The following is a 12,010-nucleotide window of genomic DNA, read 5'->3' as shown; positions in this document are numbered from 1 at the left end:
AAGAGAGAAAGAAATTTGATGTGACAGATAGCCAAGGGGGACATATTCTTACAACTACATCTTCAGGTCCCTACATCCCCCCGTTCCTGAGAAATTAGGGTTTACTGAAGGTGTGTGGGCAGCTAAGTGTGACCAGGTAGCACGGTATTACAGGTATTGTTTTGTTTATCTTGTGATGGAGCCATAGTGATTTACCGTAAAAGGGAGTTAGCCACAAGAGTCCTGCACTTGCAGAGAAATTGGGGTTCATTGAAAGTAAGGGGATAGCTACGTGTCACAGGATAGCATGATATGATGGGTATAGTATTTTAATAGGCATAAGGGGAGGGGGACAAATAGGATTGCCTACTGGCTCCCACATTTCCAGTTGCCAATATCCCTCTGTTCCAGAGAAATTAGGATTCACATTCACATTGTGTAAGTGGCCAGCTATGTGTAACAGGCACCTCACCAGCCACTTAGTCTCTCACACAGATTTGACTCCAGGCAGCAGTGAGCAGTACTAGGCAATTTTTCATTTTCAATGAGAGCTGAATGGACATAGACACAGCTCCCATGCTGCTGGTATTATCTCACAGTACAAGGTCGGCGGGGAGCTCACAGTGAACATGCTCAGAAAGCTCCCTCTCCTGATAGCACAATCTCATAGAGAAACATAGGAGATGCATGCGCCCCATCCACTGGAAGACAACAAGCAGAGAGAGAAGAGAGGGGCTGGATCTGGCAGCTTAGTGGGCCGTAGCTTGGTCTACAGCCATTTGTTAAGAATGCAGCTTGAAATCAGTTTATTTACTCAGATAGGTTTATTGTTTCATGGGACCCCTCCATAATATTGTGGCTTGAAGTCTTGCTGCTCCTTTATTTTTGGCTACAAGTTGGGCTGTGGTGTGGCTACCACTTCCTCACACCCCTGAACCACTTCCTTGGGTAAGATGCAACATTTGCCTGCACCGCAGCAGCCTAAAGTTAATGAATGACAATAAGCGGTTTATTATGTCTGCTGTGAAATTTGAAAATGCTGGTTGTTTAGGAACCAGAGCAGCAGTGCAGGTGGCAGAGTGGCTGCCAAGGTGCCAGCCGCCGAAGCTGCACAGGAGCCGCTGTTCTGATAAAAGTGTGAATTTAGTCCTAGTCTGACAATCCTAAATTTAACTGCCAGTGATTTATTTATCATCTTTTTAAATAAAATCCTCTTGAAAAAACTATTTTTTATATGTATTAATGTATAAAATGTTGTCAACATTATTCTGCAAAATTTTGGTAAATAAATGGATAATATCTAGGATAAAAAGTTAAAATCCAAAAGAGCCAGTGGCTTTTTTTCAGAAACAGATTTTTATCAATAACATTATAAACAAAATGTCACCTACAAATGTCAAGCATTTGAACAGTAAGTAGGCCATGAACAAGGAACTATTACATTTCGAAAGGTCTTTATTAAAATCCATCTCTTTTGTCCTTTCCTTACTTGTCCCACATAGAGAAGTGGGAGCTGTTTGTTGAGTATGAGCAATAATTCATTTGGAATTGACTACAACTGTGGGGGCTAAAATAGCATAAAACAACTTTAAGTTTTTTTTCTTCCCACAATTGCAACATAACAATGATGTACATCTTTCCAATTATCATTTTATTTAGAGCGGATTTTCAACCAAAACTTGTTTATTTTAGTCTTGGATATAATAGGTAACAAATAGCCTACATACACCAAGTGTTTATTGCTTTATTTTTTTCCAATAGGAGAAATGTTCCTTATTTTCTGTCCTGTTATCATTGAAATAGAAACTAAATCAGAATTATTCCAAAAGGACTACAACTAACAATAAAGCATTGAAACTGTTTTTACTAAGTAAGAATGGTTGGAAATTCAACATAGTTTTTACTTCTGTTTTTATCACTGATGCAGAAAATTTTCCTATTCAATGCCTTGGTAACAGTGGTCCCCAAACATGAAGTGAAAGTTAAATATTTCTAAAGGGGAACTAAACACCAATAAAACTTTTGGATCCAAAACTAAAAAACATGGCTGCAGTTACAATTTAAAGTTGCATGTATTTCCAGTTTTTATTTGTGACTGCAGGGCTGCCATTATGGGGGTACAAGGGGTACTTCTGTACTGGCCCTGATCAAAAGAACTTGACTTTTGCAATGTTGAAACTTTTAGACATGGGAGAGGGGGGCCCAGAAAATCCTGAAGAGGACCCCGAGTGACTGTGCATGAAAAATTACACTATTACAACCCCCCCTTTTAAATTAGTCTCCAAATCAGTAATCATCATCCCATTGATCCCGCATTCTTCAATCTTGGACTCCTTCTACCTAGCGTCATACAATCTGCTTTAAAACAGCTTTAAAAAGCTATGGGCTCTATTTTTAAAACAGGGGACCTGACATTCCCTCAAACATTCCCTGGTGGGAATCTTCCAGGCCCATGTGTTTCAATGGCAGTATTTAATTCCTACGAGGGAATGTTTGAGGGAATGTCAGATGACATAGATATACATTTTTTTACATAAAGAATAGAAAGGAGTGGTCCACCTAACCTGGAGTTAGTCATTAATTTAAAGACTGTATGCACCTAAAACTAAATGACAATGTTGAATGTAGAACATCTTGCACAGTTCTCTAGTAATAAAACTAGATTTTCCCTGGAACACCAAGCTCCACCCTGTACTGTGGCAGTTATCAACATCTATAGGCTGAACAAGGCTGTCACAACTTTCTGGATTCCTCTTAATTTTGTTGTCATTCCCATTCCATAAGAAGAGTGGGACAATAGATAAATAAATCAGCTGTTGTGGGAAGATAGTATGGTTGGCTGGAATAGTTCACTGGAACTTCTTATTGAACAACAGTTGGAGAGGCACTGGTGGCTACTGCCATAGCCAAATTAACATCCAACTATGTCAGAGTAGCATATTCCAGGCAAGATGCATTTGAAAGTCTACAAAATAGTTAAGCCATAAACACCCATCAGAAAGTTGGAAACAGCTTTAGAGCCTTTACATATTTTTATGAATTATAATCCACACCAGCAACAACATTCCGGCATTCAAAGGGTTAACATTCCTAATGACATACGCCTGTGCAACTCTGATGGCAACGAAAGACAAAACCCATACAAATATCCTTGTGCCTATCTCTGAAGCGAGGGGATTATGAACTCTCTTGTCTAATGACATTGACAAGCCACTTGACCTGATGTTTCCACGTTCATTATTTCACAAGAAGTCTTGATGTAACTGCTATGTGACTGGTTTGGGACTTAGTGTAAAAAATGAGAACATTTAAGAGCTAGCTAGCTTCAAAATGTTTTTGCCTCTTTCTCTGGAAATGTCATGGTCAGTGACCATAAAAAAAATGCAGATTTTTTTCCCTAAATTGTCTAAATTTAAGTAGTGTTTGGTATTTGTCATTTTTTTCTCTTTATATAATATAACACTTTTCCACATAAACACATCATGAGTTAGTGAATCCTTCCCCATGAGTCAATGCCAAAAATCGTCCTTCCTCCTACTTAGCCCAACACTAAAAAAGCACTTACATTTAGTATGTGTCAATGTTTAATGCCACCATTTAAGAAGGAACTCCAGCCAATTCCTGATGGAACTGTGTAAATCTAGAATAGACTAAATAGAGTAATATAATGAGAACCTCCATAAATTTAGTCCTGATTAGCAAGAATTCACCTATTTGTTCTAGTTGCCATGGTTAGTGAAACAGAAATTAAGGGTCAATCTAATTTTTATAGATGCCACGACTGCAATGGTGACAGCTGCATCTCTTTATGCAAGCTTTTTTCATATTCTTTATAAAATATTTTCCCATATTTTCATCGAAAAAAAAACCTCATGAACCATTACTACTGGGCCAACAGCATCAACTATTTTTGTCATATGTAGTGTTCAAGTAAGAACATATATGTACAAGAATATTCTATTATTGAAATTTTTACATTTTGCAAAGGTGTGATTTTCCCTTACTGTAGAGAGATTCATCCACATTTCCCATTGTGTCTTAAGGACATGAAAACAGGAAAATGTTTCCAGTAGAGACACCAAGGTAGGACAGAGCAATGTTTTGGTGGGCTGAGCTTTCCAAGGAAAAGAACTTATAGGTGTTTCTATGAAAAAAATCAAATGCAGTGACTAAACAAAATGCAGATTTATTGGACTTGATTTATTAAAGCTCTCCAATGCTGGAGAGGATACACTTTAATCAGCGAAGCTGGATGATCCAGCAAACCTGGAATGGATCTGGTGCAGGATTCAAAACATTTGTCAACAAATAGCAAATTACTTTAAATAAATTCTTTCGAGGTTTGCTGGATCACCCAGCTTCACTGATAAAAGTAAAAAATCTTTTCCAGCCTTGGAGAGCTTTATTAAATCAGGCTTAGTATCTTTACTTTATAGATAGTGGATATATTTATAATGGAAAAAACATATATATGTGTGTACAGTATATATATATATATATATATATATTATTCTAAGAAAGTTTGAAATATCACATATTCATAATATGTATTCTCATGGTTTTTGAAATGCACATGCTATTCAAAAACACATTAACAGAGGGACACATTAACAAAGGAACACATTAAAAATTAACCCCCCAAAAAAAGATATTGTCCATTATTAAACAAACAATTTTGCTAAATTTTGTAAAATACAAAAACACTTGCTGCAGAAAAATGTGTCCTATTTTCAAAAAAAAAACTCCAATTGCTTATTAATAAATATTAGTCTATATATGTGAATATTGTTCATTGAAAAATCAGCAATAAGTATCAAAAGGCCAAGCTGTCAAAGCAGGTCAGTTATTGCTCATAATTATTTCACCTATTGACTCTCGTATCAGTAATTGTATAATTACAATGAACAGATGGATAGCAGAATACTACCAGATGGTGAGGGAGTAAACAAGCTGAAATAGTTTTTTTTTTGTAAAGACTTTGTGAAAAAAAGTAAATTGATCTAAATATAGCTTGGCACAGTACAGATTAACTAAATTGTAACTTGACAAAACAAAGAACAATTTTAGGCGTATTTTTGGAATGTGGAGAGTTAACAGTTCTTAACAGTCTAATTGCTGGTGTAAATAAATTATTTCACATTTGCAAACATCAATGTCTTGTTAAGTACAACTGTTCAGGGAATATTTTTGTGCGCATATCCTGTTTGATGGAAATTGGCACTTATTCATTCTGATTTACTAAGGCTTTGCTGCAAATGTGGTTTATTAGGAAGATTAAATTCCATAATGTTCTTATAGGAATACATAATCCCCAACAATGAACTTATTTTCTCCCTTTTGGTCTGGTAAATATATCAAATAAAGTGTTTTATTTTTGTTAAAAAACTATTGATTCTGTCAGCCAATCAGAGTCATTCTGTGTCCTGAATTTTCTGTTTGTGGTAACTCAAGGGGCCTGATTTATTAAAGCTCTCCAAGGCTGGAGAAGATACAATTTCATCAGTGAAGCTGGCTGATCCAGCAAACCTGTAATGGATTTCTTCTTTCTTGTTAGCAAAATGTTTTCAATCCTGGACCAAATCCAATCCAGGTTTGCTGGTGAAAGTGTATCATTTCCAGCCTTGGAGAGCTTTAATAAATCAGGCCCAAGGAGTCTAAGCATCTCTATTCCAGTTCCACAACAACAGGAACAGTGAAGCTAGCTATGCAAAATAACTTCAGTTTGATCAAAATTAAGTTCAATCAACTTGTTTGATATACAGTATATGTTGACCACTGATCAAAAACTAATTTATCACATTACCATACCACAACTGTTACAAAATCAATTCTTTGTACCAATTGTTTGTAACTGAGCAAAAGGTAAATCAATCACAGTATTTCAATGGCTTGATGCAAAAATCTGTATGTAGGTCAAATGTGGACATACCCTGATACATCAGATAACCATTACCAAGTGATTTTGGAAAGATCAGTTTACAATCCTCAATCCAACTAGATACCTCCAGCTGACCAAAAAGGACCTTGGGGATTTAGGATCCTTAGCTTGTTAAGATTTGCAAAAAAAGTTCCACCCTCACCTAGTCAAGCCCCCAAAAAGACAAAGAGTACTTGTGTTCATTTGGTATTTTTATGTTTTTTTTTTCAGTGTGTTTTTTAGAAATTTCTATTATGCAGCTTTCTGACAGCAAGGGGTGGAGGGAAGCCACATAAGCAGACCTTGGTTGGATTTTATTGCAAATCACACACTCTAATATATAGAGGTAATACTCCCCTAACTCTACCACTAGAGTTAAGAGAGTATTGTTTTTAGCGACTAAAGAGTGTGAGATGAATGAATGAGCGCTGTACATGATGTGCCACACGATAAGCGATGTACCATTCTGTTCTATAAAGAGGGGTGAATGACTGAGCCGCACCCTGCTGTGCTCTCTTCCCTTCACTTATTGCGGTCGATCATCGTTGGTCAGTCATGGATCTGTCAGGAAGGATCCATGAACGATGTCAGGTGACCTTTGTACACATGTCAGATTCTTGTCCCAGATGAGCCTGACCACTTGTATCAGGCGAGAATCATCTGGCGTGTGCCTTGGAATATTCTGAGATTGTCCTACCAGCCAAAGTGTATTTTTTAGGACTTCTCCTGCTTCAGTAGGTTTGCTAGTGTCACATAATTCTTACCATAGAGGATTATCTCCCAATTCCAAATTCATTGTTTGTTTTTGAGCTCTTTGGAGCAGTTGCATACCTGATCCACAAAGCCACTTGGCTAGGATGGAATTTTCCAGTTAACAGACTATTATTTCCTGCAATATATGGCTGGTGCTAGCATGTTTCTACACCCTGGCAGGTATGGATGTGCAAGCACATGAGGAATACAGCTAATGAAATACCTACCTGTTTTAAAAGCCTTTTTTACAAGTAATCAGGCTGGGGCTACCTACCATGCTTATGCCAGTGCAGGTTGGGAACACTCTTATATTTGAGAAAAAACTGCAACTGGCCAAAATCATACTAATTCAAATTAATTTAGTTATTTAAAAATTAAGTTAAAAAATAATTAGTTATAAATAGTTATTTCTAGTAAAATGTATCTGCTGGGGATGTCTAGTCAGACTTGAGAATACAATTTGATCTAGCCAAAATAATCTGCACTTGGCAACAGTTTTTTGCTGCTTATAGATCCCTAATGCCCCTTTCTAAAAGAAATCCATTATGAAGAAAATCACTGACATTATCAGACATAGATGAAAGCAGGTATTCCTGACTTATGAAACATGGATAACTTTTTGGGACAGTGGAGTAAAAACTAGTCATTGTCCCTGTCCAACATTACCAGAGCAATGAATTTTCCTATCAGTGGCAAACAAAACTTTGTTTTTTCTTTAATCCTTTAAATCTTTTATTCATGGCTTCCTATCAGTGCAGTAAGCATGCAACCATGGAAACTTTCACTGCTAGCTCTTCATAGTTAATAAATTGAAATCTGACTGATTTCTGTGTGTTACCACGAACCACCGTGCATTCTTACATAAATGTTTATAAGGCAGTGTGGGACAATGGTAAGCTTCAATGCTATTTATTTACTAGAAAGTATTTTAGCCACAAATATCCCACTGTGCAATATAAGACTAGTGTTGGCGTTCAAATTCGGGTTGTCCTTATATTCAACCCGAATATGGCTGATTGAATTCAGATAGACCCGACCCGAAAAATATGCGATACGACTTTGCAAATTTGTGTGTAAAAAAATGTGTTAAAAGAAAAAAGAGGCTTAAATGTTAAAGTCTTTTATTGAATGTGTGTGATTTTTGTAACTAACTTTTATTTTTTTACAGGTTATCCCACAATGACAAGATGATTCCCATGGCTGCACAGCAGTGGGAATCCTCCTGTCAGTGTGGGTTACCCGGGCACTAGAAGTTAAATGAGGACAAGTCTCCCCATTCATCACCTCTAGTGCTCTGTGTTTGGCTGAAGAAAGGTTTACCCTGAGGACAGCTCAAGCATCATCAGGATTTTCCTTTCCCCAGCCAATCAAAGAGCACTAGAGGTGAATGAATGGGGAGACTTGTCCCCATTTAGCCTCTAGTGCCCAGGGATTCTGTGGGACTCCTGTGTTCTTAGATAGGGAATCTCTATCCAAGATCACATACTATAGTTATGTTAGGGCAGCAAGAGCAATCAGGGGGGCGGAGCTGTCAGTTCCCCTGATTGCTCTTGCAGTTCTACACAGTCCCTAAAAATAACCCAAATTTTCCCCCCATTGGCTTTAATGGTGTTCGAATTTGACGTTCAACCACCCAAACAATATCGCCCTATTCGATCCAATAGCTGTTGAATCGAATAGTGAGATATTCAACCAACACTATATAAGACAGCAGGTTATATTAAACATATTGGTTTTTAATATCAAGCAAAGTAAAGCAAAGCATGCAAAAAAGCCTGCCCTGATATGCAAATCTAAACTTTGGCTGGAAAAGTTAAAGGCTGTGCTGCCCTCTTTTACAACTCATTAGGTGGCCATATACTAGTTGAAGAGTGTGATCAGATAAACAATTGATACATCTTGGATATCTGGCAATAAAGCTGTGCACCCATCAACAAACCTGATCAAATGTGGCTGTATTGTGCTCTGTTCTGCTTCAACAGGTTAAGGTAAATTAGCAAGGAATCTTCTAAATACCAACAGCCAATGGGAGAGCTCCCCACTGTTCCCAATAACAAGCAGGTTGGCAGAACTGTGCTATTATCAAAATCAATCAAGATGAAAATAAACATTTACCCTTGCAGTGTAGGGGGAACACCATTGCACTAGCAGTTTGAATTTTCAGAGTTTAAAGTATAACTGATTTTGGTTTTGGATAGAATAGGGAATGGTCACAAAGCTTGCAAAGTTAGGAGAAATTCCCTCTTAGAAGATTTTATGTGCTCAGAACAGGTGTTCCTATTGAGAGATTCCCTCTCTCCACCTTTTCCAGGCACCTGCACAAATGGAGAGGATAAATCTCTAGAGCAATGAAACAGACAACAATAAAAACCTGAAAGAGTGTAACACACTTCGTTTGAAACAATAAAAGTTTGGGCTTTAGATACAGGTAAAGACAATCTCCTAATTATAGCCAGGCAAAATTACCAAAACAGCCATAGTGAATGCTCATATGAAATATGTCATAAAATCTGTTGGGTTATTAATATATATATTTTCTGTCAACAGTTCAAATACCAATCATACACAGCAATGAATTATAGCAGTTCTGCCTGTAAGGGTATGAGCATGGGGTTCTGTGTAATTAAGAAGCAACCTATTGAAGCTAAGGCAGTAATTCCATGCCATCTGCCAAACCTTGTAGGGCCTGGCATGGTGCCTGTTGCCTGCTGTAGCTTCTGTTACCCACCTGATCCTTGGAGACCTGCTTTGATGGAGCATTTATGCCAAGCTTTTCCAGAGGATAGACAATCTGTCGTCTTGGTCGCACGGGAACCATGTAATGAAGGGCAGATGTCAGTGAATGGGCACAGGGATTCTTAAACTGAAAGACAGCGATCAACACTTTAGTTTGGAGAATGTCAGCTCTGTGTCTCGCAGATGTTTAACAAACACAGAATTCTTAACAGACTTGGCAAATTGTAAGAGGGGGGTTAGGGAAAATAATAACAAATAAACATACTCCTAGAGCAGCGGAATGAATTTCACATAATACCCATCACTAATGAAGATAATTATGAGAGTAATTACATTACCATCTCAGTGGGAATGACAGATAAACAAGTGGCTTGGTTTATGGCATTTTGTTGTACCAGTATGTTTCCCAGGAGCTCAGTTTCTTAGCACTGTCATAGATCAGCTAAATCCAAACTCCTTCCATTTTGTTTTATGCTTGCTGACAGCCATCGCACATTTAGAATCAGCTGTTACATGAGATGGCAAATAAACATGATAGCCCATGGTTATTCTTCTAATTAGCATTGTCAAAACCAAATGATGCAGGAAAGCAGAACTGAAGTAGATATAGAACTTTGTACTAAGAAAAAATGTGATGAATTGGATGCACCCTGCTACGGAAGAGAGAATAACACCTCTAAAAGGCTATACTGAAGGTTTAACAGATGAACTTTCATGGTATATTAGTATATAGTACATTTTTTAACATGTCTCAATAGGTTTAACACTACAATAAAGGGCAGCCTTTAAAACCAGATTCTATATACTTACTTTTCTGGCTGTCAATATGTTAAACTTCATTATGATACTGAATAAGGTGTCTAACAATTCCTACTGCTCTGTACATCGCCACATAGTGTAAAAATCAGTGGGAGGAATCCCAGGTTATGCATGTCCCCAGCAAAGGTAAATATATAGCATCTTGTTTTACAGGTTGTCTTTATTTTAGCTTTTAACCTTTTAATCATCTCCCCTCCTATTGGGCCTGATATAATAAAGCTCCTCAATGCTGGAGAGTATACACTTTCATCAGTGAAGCTCGATTATCCAGAAAACCTGGAATGGATTTCTTCAAAGCAATTTGCTATTTGCTAGCAAAGGTTTTGAATCCTGGACCATTCATTCCAGGTTTTCTGGATCAAAAGGCTTCACTGATGAAAGTATATCCTCTCCAGCCTTTAGTGTTAAGGGCTAAATCCCCCTCGCTCCAAAGCATAAGAATTTTGTTTCAGAAAAACGTCATTTTAAAAATTCCAATTAAAATGTAATAATAAACTACATACTAATAAATGGAAAAAAGTTACCTGACTTTTATCATATGGTGGGTAGATAGGATAATAGAGGGAAGATTTGTGTGATAATCGCAGAATCTCTTTTAGGAAAAACTTGCTGTAGCGTTTAAATATTGGATTTAAAGCATAATGGCGGAGATGTCCATGCTCATCCCGTTGATGATAGTTGTAGTAGATAAAATCTTCAATGTTGTAATGTGAACGAATGTACTCTATGTCCTAAATCAATGACAAAATAGACACTTGGTGACAGAGGTACGTTATTCTGTATCAGCAATAAAAGAATTAATCGCAGAGCTAACAATAATAGAGAAATCCATGAGGCTGAACAGTCACAGTGAATTTATTGATTATAGTTTTCTGTATTTCAACTTCAGCATGAATTCTAGTTGAGATCAGAATAAAAAAAATAACTCTCGGCTTTAGGCTGACTTTTGTAAGTATTTTGATGAACATGTAGAGTATATCTAACATAAAATAAGGAGTGATTTTTAATTTGGATAATATAAGGAATGGTTTAAATCTGTTTTTATATTTTCTATTTATTTTTTTTTATATCTGCATATTTTGGAAAGATTTATCTATATTAGCTTTCTTGCAGACATAACAAGAACACTTGCTTTGTGGAAATGTGCATTGTCACAACAAAAGGCAATGCACCTGGTCTGTATGCAGCAAAATACAGTGTCATTCATTGTATACATTCCAACACACCATAGAGAAGAGTGCAATGCAAAATGCAGCATAGACACTAAAAGCCTAATTTACTAAGGCTGGAGAAGATACATTTTCATCAATGAACCTGAGTGATATAGCAAACCTAGAATGAATTTCTTGAACGTCTTTTGCTATTTGATGATCTGTGACCAGATTCATTCCAGGTTTGCTGGATCACCCAGATTTACTGATGAAAGTATATCCTCTCCACTCTTGGTAAGCTTTAATTAATCAGGCCCTAAATCTCTTAAAAGTAACAAAAGATGTTAAAATGTTCATTTTAAGAGGTTCCCTTAGTTTTCATGATAGTAACAATGATCAACAGAGAAATTGAGAGACCCTGTTTCATGAAATAAATAAACACTGCTCCTTAAAATACAGTAACAATACTTGCTGCACTGTAGGAACAAAATAGTGTCGTAGAGTTGGAGTGTTGTGAGGGGATGGTGGTGGGGTGTTTGGTGAAGAATCTTAGTGGCAGCTCAAGCTTTGCAAAGGTAAATATTTATCCTATATTTCACAGGTAGCTTTGGCTCTTTAAGTAACAGGGTCTCTTTAGGCTTGCAATTTTTTAATT

The 12,010-nt window shown here is 37.0% G+C and overlaps 1 protein-coding gene across 1 annotated transcript in view; it reads right to left on the bottom strand.

Annotated features, from left to right (window-relative positions):
* Positions 1-12,010, bottom strand: part of CFAP61 (cilia and flagella associated protein 61) — a 137,196-nt gene that overhangs the window by 81,253 nt on the left and 43,933 nt on the right. The window contains exons 16-17 of the mRNA XM_072410264.1: positions 10,729-10,935; positions 9,378-9,512 (exon numbers count right to left, since the gene is read on the bottom strand). Of these exons, the coding sequence (XP_072266365.1) occupies positions 9,378-9,512; positions 10,729-10,935 (342 nt within the window). The remainder of the gene's footprint in view (positions 1-9,377; positions 9,513-10,728; positions 10,936-12,010) is intronic.

This window comes from Pyxicephalus adspersus, chromosome 4, assembly GCF_032062135.1.
Source record: "Pyxicephalus adspersus chromosome 4, UCB_Pads_2.0, whole genome shotgun sequence".
NCBI lineage: Eukaryota > Metazoa > Chordata > Amphibia > Anura > Pyxicephalidae > Pyxicephalus > Pyxicephalus adspersus.
Note: the sequence above shows the minus strand (reverse complement) of the source record. Positions and strands in the feature narration are given on the sequence as shown.